The sequence below is a fragment of the Staurois parvus genome, unplaced genomic scaffold (genome assembly GCF_062004578.1).
Source record: "Staurois parvus isolate SC_StPar_1 unplaced genomic scaffold, SC_StPar_1.0 ptg000011l, whole genome shotgun sequence".
In the NCBI taxonomy this organism is placed as follows: domain Eukaryota; kingdom Metazoa; phylum Chordata; class Amphibia; order Anura; family Ranidae; genus Staurois; species Staurois parvus.
The window spans coordinates 7,203,219-7,223,073 of record NW_028317807.1 but is presented as its reverse complement, the minus strand read 5'-3'; the positions used below and the strand labels follow the sequence as shown (position 1 = coordinate 7,223,073).

The following is a 19,855-nucleotide window of genomic DNA, read 5'->3' as shown; positions in this document are numbered from 1 at the left end:
GATGTAGGGCAGTGTACAGAGGTCAGTAGGATGTAGGGCAGTGTACAGAGGTCAGTAGGATGTAGGACAGTGTACAGAGGTCAGTAGGATGTAGGGCAGTGTACAGAGGTCAGTATTTTGTAGATTGGTGTACAAAGGTCAGTAGTATGTAAGGCAGTGTACAGAGATCAGTAGAATGTAGGGCAGTGTACAGAGGTCAGTAGGATGTAGGGTAGTGTACAGAGGTCAGTAGGATGTAGGACAGTGTACAGAGGTCAGTAGGATGTAGGACAGTGTACAGAGGTCAGTAGGATGTAGGGCAGTATACAGAGGTCAGTAGGATGTAGGGCAGTGTACAGAGGTCAGTAGTTTGTACATTCGGTGTACAAAGGTCAGTATTGTGTAGGGCAGAGTACAGAGGTCAGTAGAATGTAGGGCAGTGTACAGAGATCAGTAGGATGTAGGGCAGTGTACAGAGGTCGATAGGATGTAGGGCAGTGTGTAGAGGTCAGTAGGATGTAGGGCAGTGTACAGAGGTGGGTAGGATGTAGGGCAGTGTACAGAGGTCGGTAGGATGTAGGGCAGTGTACAGAGGTCGGTAGGATGTAGGGCAGTGTACAGAGGTCAGTATTTTGTAGATTGGTGTACAAAGGTCAGTATTGTGTAGGGCAAAGTACAGAGGTCAGTAGAATGTAGGGCAGTGTACAGAGATCAGTAGGATGTAGGGCAGTGTACAGAGGTCGGAAGGATGTAGGGCTGTGTACAGAGGTCAGTAGGATGTAGGGCAGTGTACAGAGGTCAGTAGGATGTAGGGCAGTGTACAGAGGTCGGTAGGATGTAGGGCAGTGTAAAGAGGTCAGTAGGATGTAGGGCATTGTACAGAGGTCAGTAGGATGTAGGGCAGTGTACAGAGGTCAGTAGGATGTAGGGCAGTGTACAGAGGTCAGTAGGATGTAGGGCAGTGTACAGAGGTCAGTAGTATGTAGGGCAGCGTACAGAGGTCAGTAGTATGTAGGGCAGCGTACATAGGTCGGTAGGACGTAGGGCAGTGTACAGAGGTCAGTAGGATGTAGGGCAGTGTACAGAGGTCAGTAGGATGTAGGGCAGTGTACAGAGGTCAGTATTTTGTAGATTGGTGTACAAAGGTAAGTAGTAAGTAGGACAGTGTACAGAGGTCAGTAGGATGTAGGGCAGTGTACAGAGGTCAGTAGTATGTAGGGCAGTGTACAGAGGTCAGTAGGATGTAGGGCAATGTACAGAGGTCAGTAGAATGTAGGGCAGTGTACAGAGGTCAGTAGGATGTAGGGCAATGTACAGAGGTCGATAGAATGTAGGGCAGTGTACAGAGGTCGGTAGGATGTAGGGCAGTGTACAGAGGTCAGCAGTATGTAGGGCAGTGTACAGAGGTCAGCAGTATGTAGGGCTGTGTACAGAGGTCAGTAGGATGTAGGGCAGTGTACAGAGGTCAGTAGGATGTAGGGCAGTGTACAGAGGTCAGTAGGATGTAGGACAGTGTACAGAGGTCAGTAGGATGTAGGGCAATGTACAGAGGTCGGTAGAATGTAGGGCAGTGTACAGTGGTCAGTAGGATGTAGGGCAGTGTACAGAGGTCAGCAGTATGTAGGGCAGTGTACAGAGGTCAGTAGGATGTAGGGCAGTGTACAGTGGTCAGTAGGATGTAGGGCAGTGTACAGAGGTCAGTAGGATGTAGGGCAGTGTACAGAGGTCAGTAGGATGTAGGACAGTGTACAGAGGTCAGTAGGATGTAGGGCAGTGTACAGAGGTCAGTAGAATGTAGGGCAGTGTACAGAGGTCAGTAGGATGTAGGGTAGTGTACAGAGGTCAGTAGGATGTAGGACAGTGTACAGAGGTCAGTAGGATGTAGGTCCAATGCACAGTGGTCAGTAATATGTAAAGCAGTGTACAGAGGTCAGTATTTTGTAGATTGGTGTACAAAGGTCAGTAGTAGGTAGGGCAGTGTACAGAGGTCGGTAGGATGTAGGGCAGTGTACAGAGGTCGGTAGGATGTAGGGCAGTGTACAGAGGTCAGTAGGATGTAGGGCAGTGTACAGAGGTCAGTATTTTGTAGATTGGTGTACAAAGGTCAGTAGTATGTAGGGCAGTGTACAGAGGTCAGTAGGATGTAGGGCAGTGTACAGAGGTCAGTATTTTGTAGATTGGTGTACAAAGGTCAGTAGTATGTAAGGCAGTGTACAGAGATCAGTAGAATGTAGGGCAGTGTACAGAGGTCAGTAGGATGTAGGGTAGTGTACAGAGGTCAGTAGGATGTAGGACAGTGTACAGAGGTCAGTAGGATGTAGGACAGTGTACAGAGGTCAGTAGGATGTAGGGCAGTATACAGAGGTCAGTAGGATGTAGGGCAGTGTACAGAGGTCAGTAGTTTGTACATTCGGTGTACAAAGGTCAGTATTGTGTAGGGCAGAGTACAGAGGTCAGTAGAATGTAGGGCAGTGTACAGAGATCAGTAGGATGTAGGGCAGTGTACAGAGGTCGATAGGATGTAGGGCAGTGTGTAGAGGTCAGTAGGATGTAGGGCAGTGTACAGAGGTGGGTAGGATGTAGGGCAGTGTACAGAGGTCGGTAGGATGTAGGGCAGTGTACAGAGGTCGGTAGGATGTAGGGCAGTGTACAGAGGTCGGTAGGATGTAGAGCAGTGTACAGAGGTCAGTATTTTGTAGATTGGTGTACAAAGGTCAGTATTGTGTAGGGCAAAGTACAGAGGTCAGTAGAATGTAGGGCAGTGTACAGAGATCAGTAGGATGTAGGGCAGTGTACAGAGGTCGGAAGGATGTAGGGCTGTGTACAGAGGTCAGTAGGATGTAGGGCAGTGTACAGAGGTCAGTAGGATGTAGGGCAGTGTACAGAGGTCGGTAGGATGTAGGGCAGTGTAAAGAGGTCAGTAGGATGTAGGGCATTGTACAGAGGTCAGTAGGATGTAGGGCAGTGTACAGAGGTCAGTAGGATGTAGGGCAGTGTACAGAGGTCAGTAGGATGTAGGGCAGTGTACAGAGGTCAGTAGTATGTAGGGCAGCGTACATAGGTCGGTAGGACGTAGGGCAGTGTACAGAGGTCAGTAGGATGTAGGGCAGTGTACAGAGGTCAGTAGGATGTAGGGCAGTGTACAGAGGTCAGTATTTTGTAGATTGGTGTACAAAGGTAAGTAGTAAGTAGGACAGTGTACAGAGGTCAGTAGGATGTAGGGCAGTGTACAGAGGTCAGTAGGATGTAGGGCAATGTACAGAGGTCAGTAGAATGTAGGGCAGTGTACAGAGGTCAGTAGGATGTAGGGCAATGTACAGAGGTCGATAGAATGTAGGGCAGTGTACAGAGGTCGGTAGGATGTAGGGCAGTGTACAGAGGTCAGCAGTATGTAGGGCAGTGTACAGAGGTCAGCAGTATGTAGGGCAGTGTACAGAGGTCAGTAGGATGTAGGGCAGTGTACAGAGGTCAGTAGGATGTAGGGCAGTGTACAGAGGTCAGTAGGATGTAGGACAGTGTACAGAGGTCAGTAGGATGTAGGGCAATGTACAGAGGTCGGTAGAATGTAGGGCAGTGTACAGTGGTCAGTAGGATGTAGGGCAGTGTACAGAGGTCAGCAGTATGTAGGGCAGTGTACAGAGGTCAGTAGGATGTAGGGCAGTGTACAGTGGTCAGTAGGATGTAGGGCAGTGTACAGAGGTCAGTAGGATGTAGGGCAGTGTACAGAGGTCAGTAGGATGTAGGACAGTGTACAGAGGTCAGTAGGATGTAGGGCAGTGTACAGAGGTCAGTAGAATGTAGGGCAGTGTACAGAGGTCAGTAGGATGTAGGGTAGTGTACAGAGGTCAGTAGGATGTAGGACAGTGTACAGAGGTCAGTAGGATGTAGGTCCAATGCACAGTGGTCAGTAATATGTAAAGCAGTGTACAGAGGTCAGTATTTTGTAGATTGGTGTACAAAGGTCAGTAGTAGGTAGGGCAGTGTACAGAGGTCGGTAGGATGTAGGGCAGTGTACAGAGGTCGGTAGGATGTAGGGCAGTGTACAGAGGTCAGTAGGATGTAGGGCAGTGTACAGAGGTCAGTATTTTGTAGATTGGTGTACAAAGGTCAGTAGTATGTAGGGCAGTGTACAGAGGTCAGTAGGATGTAGGGTAGTGTACAGAGGTCAGTAGGACGTAGGACAGTGTACAGAGGTCGGTAGGATGTAGGGCAGTGTACAGAGGTCAGTAGAATGTAGGGCAGTGTACAGAGGTCAGTAGTTTGTAAATTCGGTGTACAAAGGTCAGTATTGTGTAGGGCAGAGTACAGAGGTCAGTAGAATGTAGGGCAGTGTACAGAAATCAGTAGGATGTAGGGCAGTGTACAGAGATCAGTAGGATGTAGGGCAGTGTACAGAGGTCGGTAGGATGTAGGGCAGTGTACAGAGGTCGGTAGGATGTAGGGCAGTGTACAGAGGTCGGTAGGATGTAGGGCAGTGTACAGAGGTCGGTAGGATGTAGGGCAGTGTACAGAGGTCGGTAGGATGTAGGGCAGTGTACAGAGGTCGGTAGGATGTAGGGCAGTGTACAGAGGTCGGTAGGATGTAGGGCAGTGTACAGAGGTCAGTAGGATGTAGGGCAGTGTACAGAGGTCAGTATTTTGTAGATTGGTGTACAAAGGTCAGTATTGTGTAGGGCAGAGTACAGAGGTCAGTAGAATGTAGGGCAGTGTACAGAGATCAGTAGGATGTAGGGCAGTGTACAGAGGTCGGTAGGATGTAGGGCAGTGTACAGAGGTCGGTAGAATGTAGGGCAGTGTACAGAGGTCAGCAGTATGTAGGGCAGTGTACAGAGGTCAGTAGGATGTAGGGCAGTGTACAGAGGTCGATAGGATGTAGGGCAGTGTGTAGAGGTCAGTAGGATGTAGGGCAGTGTACAGAGGTCGGTAGGATGTAGGGCAGTGTACAGAGGTCGGTAGGATGTAGGGCAGTGTACAGAGGTCGGTAGGATGTAGGGCAGTGTACAGAGGTCAGTAGGATGTAGGGCAGTGTACAGAGGTCGGTAGGATGTAGGGCAGTGTACAGAGGTCAGTAGGATGTAGGGCAGTGTACAGAGGTCAGTAGGATGTAGGGCAGTGTACAGAGGTCAGTAGGATGTAGGGCAGTGTACAGAGGTCAGTAGTATGTAGGGCAGCGTACAGAGGTCGTTAGGACGTAGGGCAGTGTACAGAGGTCAGTAGGATGTAGGGCAGTGTACAGAAGTCAGTAGGATGTAGGGCAGTGTACAGAGGTCAGTATTTTGTAGATTGGTGTACAAAGGTAAGTAGTATTTAGGACAGTGTACAGAGGTCAGTAGGATGTAGGGCAGTGTACAGAGGTCAGTAGTATGTAGGGCAGTGTACAGAGGTCAGTAGGATGTAGGGCAATGTACAGAGGTCAGTAGGATGTAGGGCAGTGTACAGAGGTCAGTAGGATGTAGGGCAGTGTACAGAGGTCAGTAGGATGTAGGGCAGTGTACAGATGTCAGTAGAATGTAGGGCAGTGAACAGAGGTCGGTAGAATGTAGGGCAGTTTACAGGGTTCAGCAGTATGTAGGACAGTGTACAGAGGTCAGTAAGATGAAAGGTAGTCAACAGAGGTCAGAGGACAGGGACCAACAGGACAGGGGTACACAGCAGGGCAAAGTAGGGAAGGGGGGGTTGAAGGGCAAAGTATGGGGGGTGGCAAATGGACACACAATGGGAGGACAGAAGTGCAGTAGGACACAGCACAGAGGGGCAGGAAGACACAGTACAGGACAGGCAGGAGGACACAGTACGGGGGGGGGGGGGTTAGGTAGACTTTGTACAGGGGGGCAGGAGAGCACAGTACAAGGAGGGCATAGTACAGGGGGGCAGGACACAATACAGGGGATGTAGGAGGGCACAGTACAGGGGGGGTCAGGAGGGTACAGTATAGGGGGCAGTAAAGTATAATACAGATATGGGGGCTGTAATGTATAATACAGATATGGGGGCTGTAATGTATAATACAGATATGATCTCCACAAGCAAAGCAGCGCAGGCAAGCTACTGTAACAGATCCTACCTGTTGTGGCAGGCTGGCACATTGGTAAATCTAGAAATGAAAATTACATCTTGCCCCTCTACCTCCCCCTCTGTAATTTCCAGTGCTTTGAAGGGTTTAAGGAAGAAAACTCAAGATGGAGATTATTACAACTGCCACTTCTTGTGTGGGTGGGATGTGTAATGCTACAATCCCTGCCGGCCTTCTTCTCCTATTCAACCAATGTGATCGCCGAAATACACATCCTGCTCCAAGGGATGTACAATTCCTATAGCCTGATGCCTGGGACATGCAATTTTGGGTGTTGGGCAAAAGGTTTTTCTTTACATTTGGCCATGCTGTGGGCAAGCAGCAGGGTTTAGAGCAGACGGTCGACTCTCTTGTAAAAGAAATCCGAGCGGCTAACTAGCCACAGGATTGCTTTTACAAGCATCGGAAGGGGACATCCCCCCTTCTGTGGGCAGTCCTGTCGCACCAGGATACCCCATAGCCCCTCTCATTAATGTCCTCAGCCCCCCATTAATGTCCTCAGTCCCCCATTAATGTCCTCAGCCCCCCATTAATGTCCTCAGCTTCTCCTGTTACTGTCCTCAGTAACCCCATTAATGTCCTCAACCCCACCCCTCCATTACTGTCCTCAGTGACCCCATTAATGTCCTCGGGAACCCCATTAATGTCCCCAGCCCCACCTCCATTTATGCCTCAGTGACCTTGTTACTGTCAGCCCCCTTCATTAATGTCCTCAGTGACCCCATTATTGTCCAAAGCCCCCCTCTTCATTATTGTCCTGTCCTCAGCTCTCCCATCGCCCCCTCTTCACACCCTGCTCCGGTCTTATCTTACACAGACAGTGCGGAGGGTGGGAGGCACAGCAGGTCTGGACAGAGGGCATGAGCTACATGGTGGTGATTGATTGCTAGGACTGCCATGCATCCTAACAACCAATCACCTGCTTGTTAACTCGGGCAGCCCCTGCCCTTCATCCAGAGTCGTCCTGCCTCCCGCTGATGGCTCTGAGAGAATGACAATGGCTCTTAAATGGCAGGACTAATGCCCATTATAGTGATCCCTGAGTAAAGCTTATTGTGACAGGGAGGCCACCTGGGCCCCCTGGAACATGGAAGGGTTGCAATTGTGACCCCTGGAGCTACACCAGTGATAAATGTTATACAAGTGTTAATGAGCACTTTGTCACTGTTCATGACCAACACACATGTGAAAAAAACCCTACAAACACAGCAGCAAGAACAGAAATGGGAAGGCATAGAGGTTGGATCTTATATTGGTAACATCATCACACAAAAAGTGCCCTAATCACCCTATATCCATAAAAACATAGTTTTCAATGGAATTCAAATTTAATTGAAACAACCTGCCAAAGTCACAAGACTAGGCTCACCTATTATCACAATATTCACTGCAGCATGCTAACAGCACTTCATAGGACACTGTAGATTCCTCTCCATGGATTGAGTTTTATGTATGACCCCTAAAATTCAGGCACAGTGTGGAGTAACCACTGCAGTGTTCATTGGAGGTCGGAGCATGATATCCATTCTTCGTTATAGTCTTAAAGTATAACTAAAGGCAAAACTTTTTTTTTTGTTTTGGATAGATTGGAGATGGATTAGAACACTTGTCAGGTTTTCAATGCTGTCTGTAGCCCCCTTAGGAAGATTCACACTCTTTATTTTTCCTGTTTACTTTGATCACCAAAAGTGAAAGTAAAAGAAAATACAAAATTTTGGGTTGTCCCTAGAGAAGTAATCAAGGGGAAATCTTCCAATGGGGACACTAGTTCTGGTGACCTGGGGGGCTCCAATAGATTCCCTAATTTGCAGGGATTTCCTCTCACTTCCTGTTTTGACTATGGGATAGGAAGTCAAGGTAAATCTCCCCAGTGGAACGCAGATGGCAAAAAAACTGACGTGCTGTAACCTTCTCTTGCTCCATTGAAAATGAAAAAAAAAAAGTTTTGTCTATAATTTTGCTTGAATTGTGTTAATCCAAGAATATAATTTTGCATATAAAATATGTATATTTATCCATATTGTTTAGCTTTACTTAGGCTGTCTAACAGTTGCCTAACACATGGGGTTGATTTACTAAAGTTAGAGTGCAAAATCTGATGCAACTCTTTATAGACACCAATCAGCTTCAGGTTTTATTGCCAAAGCTTAATTGAACAATCTGAAGTTAGAAGCTGATTGGCTACCATGCACATCTGCAACAGATTCTGAGTGCACCAGTTTTAGTAAATCTCCCCCATGGAGTCTGATACATTATTAAATACATTATATAGGTGTAGGCTACCTATAAAAAAATTCTATTTGTTTCCTTGGTTACCCTAACTTTTTCTGAGGATTACAGTAGGTCCTGGGAGTCAGAAGCTAGAGGCCAAATTAACCGCTTGACCTCCAGAAGGTTTTACCCCCTTCATGACTGGGGCATTTTTTGCTATTGAGCACTACGCTACTTTAACTGGCAATTGCTCGGTAATGCAACGCTGTACCCAAATTACATTTAGATCATTTCTTTTAACACAAATAGAGCTTTCTCTTGGTGGTATTTAATCACCACTGGGTTTTTTTCTTTTTTTGATATATAAAGGAAAAAAAATACAAAACATTTTGGAAAAAAAAACATTTTTATTAGTTACTGTTATAAAATTTGCAAATAAATAATCTTTCTTCATAAAATTTAGGCCAAAATGTAGTCTACTATATTTCTTTGGTAAAAATAACCCAAATCAGAGCATATTATTTAGTTTGTGTGAAAGTTATACAGTCTACAAACTAGAGCAGGGGTAGGCAACCTTAAATAAGGTGGAGTTCTACCTAAACAACATGGGAGAAGTTAAAGATCACCAGGCACAGTGTTGCCCGGTGTCACCTCCTCTGACTGGATTTAAGCCTCTAATTGCCATACTACCATGTTGCAATCGTATGCATTGCATGGCAATCGTGAGTTCAAATCAAGTGGTGAGGAAGCAGCCTATCGTCTCCTTGCCACCTGTCAAACACACTCGGATCGCTTTTCAGAGAAGCACCAGTACCTGCTGCACTTGTGAATGAGCCCTTAGTTGCATTCGGCAGCACCACCCTTAGGAATTGTTCACACATAAAGCTGGGGGTGGTAAAACCTTGCAGTTGAGTCACAATTTTACAACCCCCAATCTCTACCCCCCTTAGCTGCTGAGGCAGCAGCCAAAGGTGTACACATGCTGCCGCAGGAATTAAACCCTCTGTTGCTTTTGGTGGGTGCTATTGCCTGGCAATCATGACCCTTTCAAGTAAATGGGGCCTTCTGCAAGCGCACTCACAACTGCATGCTTCTGCAGGGTTCAATGGGTTAGCAGGTGGTGAAAAAGCAACACAACTTTGCCTGCTTTAACCCCTTGTTTTTTGCACTGCACAAAATTGCAGGACACTTGCAGAGCGGCCTCATTCACTGGGTCATGTGAATGGGTCATGCTTGGCAGGTGCTACACCCAAGAACCATGACAATGCATATAACAACTACTGCGGCTGCGACATGTGTACACCCCTGGTCACTGCAGCTAATGGGGGTGTGGTTGTGGTGGGGGTGGTAAAACCACGCCTTAACCATGGGATTTTATCACCCTCCAAATTGCAAATTTAAAAGAACCCTTACTGTTCTGAGCCCCATATAAGGCTGCTTTCATACTGATGTGCTGCAGTTTACCTGCATAAGAGATGGAGTGCAGCTGGTATCACTCCACATGGGACAGGAGCCAGCACTACAGAGGAGGCATTGGGCTTATGTGGCTCTTGCTCCCTACTACAGCTCCAACTTTACAAGTAGTCCCTCTGCATTGCACTCTGATGCTCTGGGATGGCTGGTCAGCAAGCTCGGACTACGATCTACCAGTCACCTGATCGCGATCTACGGGTTGCTGACCCCTAAACTAGAGTATATATACTGTATTTTAAAATTGATCAGTTGTGATGTACTGAGAGCCGGTCTCATTTCTTGAGGCCCGAAAATGCCATGACAGTACAAGCACATCCCAAATGACCCTTCCTTTGGAAAGTAGACAGGCCGAGGTATTGATAAGATGCATGGTGACTTTTTTGAAGTTTTATTTTTTTTTGTCACAATTTTTTTTACATACTGTGTAGTACAGCATCAATTTTTTAAACTTTTATTACTATTTTTGTTAACATAATTTCATCAGAGTAGTTTAGTGTCACCATAGTGACACTGTACTACTCTTGGGGGGGTGATCAGGGATTTTGTTTTAATTCGTTTACACTGCATATATACACTGTATTGTGTATACAGTGATGATCACTGTATAAAAAATAGTTTTAGCTGTCATGAATGGGTGAACATTCATGTACAGCTTGCTTATGGTTATGATCTGTGACTGGCTGCAGCCAATCACATTGTACAAGTAGCTAGGTACCATGTGTTTGTTGTGGGCCAATCACAGATCACAACCGCAAGCAAGCTGTTTATGAATGGAAAGCCATTCATGACAGTTTGTTTACATTGTTATCATGTGATTGTTATGACCAATTATAGCGATCACATGATATCCAGTACCTGGTTTATCGGGAATTGTGATCTGCTGTGTCCATCACAGGAATAGCACGCTGTGCACCCCTAACCTGAAACAGGCTGGATGGTGTACTGTACATGTACGTCATCCAGCCTGCTCATGCTATCCTTCCGCAGTAAATGTACCGTGGCCGGGTGGCAACCGGTTAAGTCTAAGGGCCTGTTTCAACATCAGGACTGCTACTCTCCCGATACAAGCCAAATGAATTTAAAAGGACAAAGAGCAGATTAGTGGAAGTTGAAAATGTGGATGTTAGTGCAAACAAAAAAAAGTTTCATGGGCGGGTTGTTTTTGAGATGGAATATAAAAGCTTAAAGAATATGTAAACCAACATTTCATATTCCTGATATTTCCCTGCTATGCCATGTACTGGTATGAAAAAGTATCCTGTTCTCTTTGTATTGCTTATTTTGTGTGAAATCCATGGTGTTCCCACCAGTCCCTCTGCTTTCTTATTAAAAACTGACCACACTAAGCTAGAGAACACACCATGGTCAGTTATTTAGCTATGCTTAGAACCCAGCCTGCTCTCCTCAAATGATCAGACTTGTCCTGCTACACCCCCCCTGCACAACCTTTAACTGGGAAGTTCATTGTACTGTTGTTTCTCCTCCCCCAGCATATATGCAGCTAGGAACAGACAGAATTTGATCAATTATAAAAAAAAGAGAAAAAAAAAAGGCATTTTTATTTATTTTTATATCAATATACAAATGTTTTGCTTTTCATTTCTATTATAACCACTTCCATACAGGGCACTTTTATCCCTTTCCTGCCCAGGCCATTTTTCAGGTTTCAGCGCTCTCATGTTTGAATGACAATTGCGCTGTCATACAACACTGTACCCAAACTAAAATTTTATCATTTTCTTCAACCAACTAGAGCTTTCTTTTGGTGGTATTTAATGAACACTGGGGTTTTTATTTTTTGCTAAATTAACAAAAAAAGACCGAAAATTTTGAAAAAAACAAAAACACGTTTTTCTTTGTTTCTCTTAGAAAAGTTTACAAATAAATAATTGTTCATCATAAATTTAGGCCAAGATGTATTCTGCTACATGTCTTTGGTGAAAATAACCCAAATTAGGATGTATTATTTAGTTTGTAGGAAAGTTATACAGTTCACAAACTATGGTATATATCTGAAAACTGATCAATCCTGAAGTACTGACAGCCAATCTAATTTCTTGAGGTCCAAGAATGTCAGAATAGTACAGATATCCCCCATATGACCCCTTTTTGCAAAGTAGACAGTCCGACGTACTTCATAATAGGCATGGCGAGTTTTTTGAAGTTGTAATTTTTTTGTCATAATTTTTCGGAAAATGAAAAAATTAAAAAAAATATTTTCTGAATTGTTTTTTACATACTGTCACCAGTGCAGTACAGTGTCATCATATAACTGGTATGGTGGTGATCAGGGACACTGAATGGTCACAGTACGAAAAAAAAAATTGATAATTTTTTTAATTTTTTTTAAGATTTTTTCTTTCATATTTCACTATGTCCAAAGTAATATAATGTTACCATAGTAATATTATACTACTTTGGGGAAGTGATTATTTATTTATTTTTTATTTTTTTTTTACACAATTTGCTTATAGCAAAGAATTACTTTGCTATAAGCAAGCATTTACCTGAATGACATTGATTCTTTTTTTTTTTTGTGCTTAGCTGTGATTTGGCTATGGCTGATCACATGACACAGATGGGCTGTGATTGGCCCACCTTGTGCATGTGATTGCTGTGACCATTCACAGCTAGACACACTTGAAAGGAGACCATCCATTGTATACAACTGTCATGTGACCTGCTGTGATTGGTCACAGCAGGTCACATGGTACTGGCAACGGGGCCAGTACACAGATCTGTCATCGGCCGTGTCCGAGGTACACAGCCATTGACAGATCGTGCCACAGAGCGGCCCTGCAGGCAGGAGCACTGCGTGTGCCTGAAAGGACGCCGGAGGGACGAGTTGTTCGCACGGCTGCCATCTGGCTATAGGCCGGGCGACAACTGGTTAAACGAAATAAGTTGTTTTGTAAGGTGAGGGTTTACAATCACTAACTCCAGGATAAGCAAAAGAATGCATTACTTCCAGATTTGTGCAGTAATTCAGTGTAAAACCTGCATAGGAGCTTCCTGTAATAAAGATCAGTCACTGTTCTTCTCTCTCCTTGTGCAGAGTGACCGGTCCTGACTTTGCCCCCTCTTGTATTTATTTTGAGAACCTGCTAGGTCCTGCTCACAGTTTTGTTCTCTGCACAGGCAAAGTGATGATATCACTGTTACGTTTGCAAGGTAATAATTGTGTTTTCAAAGGCACTTGGTGCACACACACAGTAGATTTATATTCTTTAAGGATAACGTGAAATATATTTAGGTGAAAGTTTTTGTGCTTAAAGTTCAGTTTTAGATTTTTAGCAGATAGCCAGCTGTGACGTGTTCTCTTTAATGATGGGGAATGTAAAATATCCTTCTGTTACCTGTAAGAATTTGATGTGTTCATCAGAACAGTCATCCAAATCTGTGAGTCGTACTGTGACAGATGTTCCCGTAGGAGTATGTTGAGCGAGGTAGATTGTAGTTAAATTGTTGAAACCTTTCCCTGTAAGATCCAAATGAATATGTTCAAAACTAATTTTAACAACAAAAATATGTATAACATGCTAAATACAAAGCTGAAAGTGTGTGAGTAGATCATGTTCTCAGCATGTAAATTTTAGCAAGCAGTATCTTTTCAAATCCTATCAGAGGACAACTAGAAAATGCAGTTCTTTTAACAGTAGCACATTAACCGTTAATGAACAACTTTCAGTTGTTTTGCAAAAGCATTCCCAATGGCACTCCTGCATTTAACTTTTCAAAAGGCAGGAAAAGTGGTCTGGTAAAGGTAAACAAATGTTATGCCTCCCAGATCACTACTTTAAAGTAGGTTTAGCTGCATTTAGAGTTTCTACTTACATCCTGGAGGCACATAATTCTATATATACTACAAACGCAGCTAAACTGACTCACACCTAAATTAAGGGAAAATACTCATGTGAAGGGCACAACTGAAAAATCATCACATGCATTTATATGTGTTTTAGGAATGCCATCTAAATGCACATGAATGTAGGTTTGACAGCACCAGTTTGAAGGAAGCCTAAAGATGGAAACAATAAAATGTGAAGAAGTGTAAAAAAAAGCACTACAGATCTTTTGCTAAAATGGAGGCTTCAAGAGACCCTGTCACTTTGCCTTTTCAGGAGAAAGTGACAGTGCCTCCTGATGGCTCACCTCCCCCAGCAAGGTACAACGACTGATGCCACCTCCGAGCTGCAGGAATTTACCCTTGGTAAACTCTGTTGTTCAATGGTGTTTCAGCTCACCCAAGTGGATGACATTACTGCCCCACCTACGTCACCATGTTCAGGTCTGGCAACTAGACACTCGTGCCCGAGCAACGTCACATGAGAAACTAAACATGTATTCTTGTACCTAGAAGCCCCACTCCATTACTGCAACAGAACAGTGGCACTCATAGATAAAGAGGTGGCGAAGAAGTTGGAATCATTGAGTTTAACTTATTACGGCTGTGAGATGTCAAGAGAAATTGTTACTTTGGCCTGAATGGGCAACATAACAGGATCTGTTTAAAACTAAGTTATGCTACATTATCTGGAAGAGTAAATATGAGAACAAGAGTACCGAGTTCCTCCTGGAGCTCATAGCTGGAGGCTTCAAGGGAGCATACTGGAACGTCATGCCCTCCCACAACAGGAGCAATCCAGCACTGAGGCAGCTCGCCTGCCTGAAAGAAAGAACAGAGTATTTCAGAAACCATACAGCTATTAGCTTCTACATATGTAGCATGCACATTTAGCTTTAGCATCAGCTATTACTTAACTATACTAATTGTTTCCATTAACAGCCAAAGGTAACCAGTTAGATTGACTTTACTTTTAGACCATAAACCCTGCAATATATAATGAAAAACAAAAGACATTTCATTACCCAGTGTGGATAGATGCTGGAAGTCGATTCTTTACTCTGGCTTAAAGATTTTACAGGTGTCCGTCTCAGGCAGGAGCAGTCCTGTAGTAAAAACATGTCTGTGAACTGTTAAAGAAGATCATTTACATAGCACTTTCAGGCTCCACGCACATTAGCATTTTGTTAGGCTCCCAGAAGCTGTTATTAGCATTTTTGTCTGCTCCTAGAAGCTAAATAGTGTTATCCTATGTGAGCATGCACACTACTTTAGGCCAGGGCTCAAAATTTCAAGTCCTAAGCTACTAGCCAGGACTTGAGAGTTACTCGCCACCAGTTGCCCCATCCAACCCCTACCCTGCCCCACCCCTAAACACGCCCCCATAAATTATCTCATGAAATGGCACTGTTAAATGTTTTATGCAGAGGGAAGGAAGGAAGAAAGGAAATGGAAGCAAGGCAGGGGTGGAAGGAAGAAAGGGAGGGAGGGGTGGAAGAAAGGGAGAAAGGGGTGGAAAGAAGTGATAGAGGGGTGGAAGGAAGGGAGGCAGAGAGGGAGAAAAGGGTGGAAGGGAGGGAGGGTGGAAGGAAGGAAAGAAGGAAGGAAGGGGTGGGTGGAAGGAAAAGATCATACCTGATCGTTCCGTTTCTTTCCTGGCCCCCTTTCTTCTGTGTGCTCCTCAGTGCTCAGCCCCTCCCCCTATCCACCACATCAATAGGAGACTGGACACTGAGGAGCACACGGGGGGGGGGGGGGGGGGGAGAGAGAAAAACAGAACGGTCAGGTATGATCTGGTGTGCAGCGGTGACAAGCAGCGATCTCCTGTATGGCTTTCAGTGAAGCAGCTGGAAGCCTCTTCTCCTCCTCTCCCTCCTGTGGCTTTCAGCTGTTTCAATGAAAGCCATACAGGAGATCGCTGCTTGTCAAAACCCCCACCCCTCACACATACCGCTAGTCCCGGCGCTACTCGCCCCCACCTTTTGAAGCCTGCTTTAGGCTAGTAGCATGTTTTTCAGCTTCAGCATCTAGGAGCAGAAAACAAATGTTTTGGTAGAGTTAATTGGAGCGTTTTTCCAGCAGAAAAAACATTAAATGCTCTTAAACACTACTAAAGCACTCCTAACATCTTTGTTCTAGGTTTTTTATTCCGACATTGACTGTAAAAATGCTAATAAAATGCTAACTTTTCTAAATGCTTTTGAACTCTACTAAAAACAGCTATTACCAGCAATTTTTAGCCAGCGTTTTTTGAGCTTAAAAAAAGCTAGTGTGCATGGAGCCTTAAAGTTTGGCATTTGAGCATAGTATTGTTACATTATATTATTGTTACATTGTTTAATCTGTCTATATGTAAAACAAATTGTTATGCTTTTAAAATATACAAGTTTTTTTTCTTTTGGCAGGGGTTTGGCTAATGTAAGACCATACCATTGCTTTATAGATGGGCCCCTAAATGTTCTTGCAGGAGCAAAATAGTAACACATTTTCTTCACTTCACCTTAATGGATATTGAGCTGGCTGGAGCCTGGATCATATAATATACCCCTTAAAAAGGCATTCCAGAACTTATGCCTAATATTAGGTGTCAGCCCAATAGAAAACTATACTGACGTCTACAGTGGCTTGAAGAGTAATACACAGGGTGCAGGTCCTCAACCCCTCTAAATTGGCAGACTGGAAATTAGGAATCAGGGCCTTAGAAACAATTAACTATTATGGCAAATCTTGGCATTCACTGAAACATGCCTCCTCAGGAAACTGACATTTTATATCATTGCCTGTAGGGAATCTTTCCCTCTCCAGCATCAACCTACTAAACTATAGGCTGACATGTAGATGAGGGCTGTGGTAGACACTGAATCTACTTTCTTGCATATAGCGGAGGATTTATCTATTTCTGAATGCTCATGGCTCATTCGCCAAAATTACTTTGACATCTACAGATGATTATTTTTTGGCTGCAACAGTATATATAACAATATACACTATATTGCCAAAAGTATTGGGACGCCTGATTTTACACGTCCATGAATTTTAATGGCATTGCATTCTTAGTCCGTAGGGTTCAATACCGAGTTGGTCCACCCTTTGCAAATTTAACAGCTTCAACTCTTCTGGGAAGGCTGTCCACAAGGTTTAGGAGAGTGTCCATGGGAATGTTTGACCATTCTTCTAGAAGTGCAATTGTGAGGTCAGGCGCTGATGTCAGATCAGAAGTGTATAACAATATACACTATATTGCCAAAAGTATTGGGAAGCCTGATTTTACACTCCCATGAACTTTAATTGCATCACAATCTTAGTCCGTAGGGTTCAACACTGAGTTGGCCCACCCTTTGCAGATTTAACAGCTTCAACTCTTCTGGGAAGGCTGTCCACAAGGTTTAGTAGTGTGTCCATGGGAATGTTTGACCATTCTTCTACAAGCTCATTTGTGAGGTCAGGCACTGATGTTGGATGAGAAGGCCTGGCTCGCAATCTCCGCTCTAATTGATTCCAAAGGTGTTCTATCGGGTTGAGGTCAGGACTCTATGCAGGCCAGGCAAGTTCCTCCACCCCAAACTTGCTCATCCATGTCTATATGGACCTTGCTTTGTGCACTGGTGCACAGCCATGTTGGAACAGGAAGGGGACATCCCCAAACTGTTCTCACAAAGTTGGGAGTTAAGAGTTCCCTTCACTGGAACTAAGGGGCCAAGCCCAACCCCTGAAAAACAACCCCACACCATAATCCCCCCTCCACCAAAATTTACACTTGGCACAATGCAGTCAGGCAAGTACAGTTCTCCTGGAAACCACCAAACCCAGACACATCCATCAGATTGCCAGCCAGAGAAGCGTGATTAATCACTCTAGAGAATACGTCTCCACTGCTTTAGAGTCCAGTGGCGGCGTGCTTTACACCACTGCATCCAACGCTTTGCATTGCACTTGGCGATGTAAGGCTTGGATGCAGCTGCTCGGCCATGGAAACCCATTCCATGAAGCTCTCTATGCACTGTTGTGCTAATTTAGCTATTGACTCTGCAGACAGTTGGCGACTTCTGCACACTGCATGCGCTGACCCTGCTCTGTCATTTTACAAGGCCTACCACTTCGTGGCTGAGTTGCTGTTATTCCCAGTTGCTTCCACTTTGTTATAATACCACAAACAGTTGACCGTGGAAAATTTAGTAGCAAGGAAATTTCATGAATGGACTTCACAGTACCACGCTTGAATTCGCTGAGCTCCTGAGAGCGACCCATTCTTTAACAAATGTTTGTAGAAGCAGTCTGCATGCCTAGGTGCTGCTTCATTTTATACACCTGTGGCCATGGAGGTGATTGGAACACCTGAATCCAATGATTTGGAGGAGTGTCCCAATACTTCTGGCAATACAGTGGGGCAAAAAAGTATTTAGTCAGCCACCAATTGTGCAAGTTCTCCCACTTAAAAAAGATGAGAGGGGTCTGTAATTGGCATCATAGGTAGACCTCAACTATGAGAGACAAAATGAGAAAAAAAATCCAGACAATCACATTGGCTGATTTGGAAAGAATTTATTTGCAAATTATGGTGGAAAATAAATATTTGGTCACCTACAAACAAGCAAGATTTCTGGCTCTCACAGACCTGTACCTTCTTCTTTAAGAGGCTCCTCTGTCCTGCACTCATTACCTGTATCAATGGCACCTGTTTGAACTTGTTATCAGTATAAAAGACACCTGTCTACAACCTCAAACAGTCACACTGCAAACTCCACTATGGTGAAGACCAAAGAGCTGTCGAAGGACACCAGAAACAAAATTGTAGACCTGCACCAGGCTGGGAAGACTGAATCTGCAATAGGCAAGCAGCTTGGTGTGAACAAATCAACTGTGGGAGCAATAATTAGAAAATGGAAGACATACAAGACCACTGATAATCTCCCTCGATCTGGGGCTCCATGCAAGATCTCACCCCGTGGGGTCAAAATGATCACAAGAACGGTGAGCAAAAATCCCAGGACCACACGGGGGGACCTAGAGAATGACCTGCAGAGAGCTGGGACCAACGTAACAAAGGCTACCATCAGTAACACACTACGTCGCCAGGGACTCAGATCCTGCAGTGCCAGACGTGTCCCTCTGCTTAAGCCAGTACATGTCCGGGCCCGTCAGAAGGTTTCTAGAGAGCATTTGGATGATCCAGAAGAGGATTGGGAGAAGGTCATATGGTCAGATAAAACCAAAAGAGAACTGTTTGGTAGAAACACAACTCGTCGTGTTTGGAGGAGAGAGAATGCTGAGTTGCATCCAAAGAACACCATACCTACTGTGAAGCATGGGGGTGGCAACATCATGCTTTGGGGCTGTTTCTCCGCAAAGGGACCAGGACGACTGATCCATGTACAGGACAGAATGAATGGGGTCATGTATCCTGAGATTTTGAGTGCAAACTTCCTTCCATGCAAGGGCATTGAAGATGAAACGTGGCTGGGTCTTCCAACATGACAATGATCCCAATCATACTGCCCAAGCAACGAAGGAGTGGCTTCGTAAGAAGCATTTCAAGGTCCTGGAGTGGCCTAGCCAGTCTCCAGATCTCAACCCCATAGAAAACCTTTGGAGGGAGTTGAAAGTCCGTGTTGCCCAGCGACAGCCCCAAAACATCACTGCTCTAGAGGAGATCTGCATGGAGGAATGGGCCAACATACCAGCACCAGTGTGTGCCAACCTTGTGAAGACTTACAGGAAACGTTTGACCTCTGTCATTGCCAACAAAGGATATATAACAAAGTATTGAGATGAACTTTTGATATTGACCAAATACTTATTTTCCACCATAATTTGCAAATAAATTCTTTCCAAATCAGCCAATGTGATTGTCTGGATTTTTTTTCTCATTTTGTCTCTCATAGGTGAGGTCTACCTATGATGCCAATTACAGGCCTCTCTCATCTTTTTAAGTGGGAGAACTTGCACAATTGGTGGCTGACTAAATACTTTTTTGCCCCTCTGTATAGTGTATTTAGTTTAGTATAGTGTATCCATTGCTTTGCTTTCATTTTTAGGTGTCGTCATAGTTAGGCCCTTTCTCACTGACGGTCTGTTAGGAATGGACTGGCCAGCAATGGTGGGACTCACCTGCCTTTTGATCTGCAGTACCAGGGCTGGCCAGCGGGTGCTCCCAGCAATCAGAGACTCAACCTTTCAGCCAGCTAACACCTGGAACTGATGATACTGGGGTATTTAAGGGATGGCCAGACTTGCAGACTCTGCCTTGGTGTTGTGTTTGTCCTGGGCCCTGCATC

General features: G+C 44.7%; 1 protein-coding gene across 1 annotated transcript in view; it reads right to left on the bottom strand.

Moving 5' to 3' along the window:
* The window catches only part of STRADB (STE20 related adaptor beta), an 80,667-nt gene that overhangs the window by 40,090 nt on the left and 20,722 nt on the right, over positions 1 to 19,855 (bottom strand). The window contains exons 5-7 of the mRNA XM_089670405.1: positions 14,606 to 14,686; positions 14,300 to 14,402; positions 13,093 to 13,214 (exon numbers count right to left, since the gene is read on the bottom strand). Of these exons, the coding sequence (XP_089526531.1) occupies positions 13,093 to 13,214; positions 14,300 to 14,402; positions 14,606 to 14,686 (306 nt within the window). The remainder of the gene's footprint in view (positions 1 to 13,092; positions 13,215 to 14,299; positions 14,403 to 14,605; positions 14,687 to 19,855) is intronic.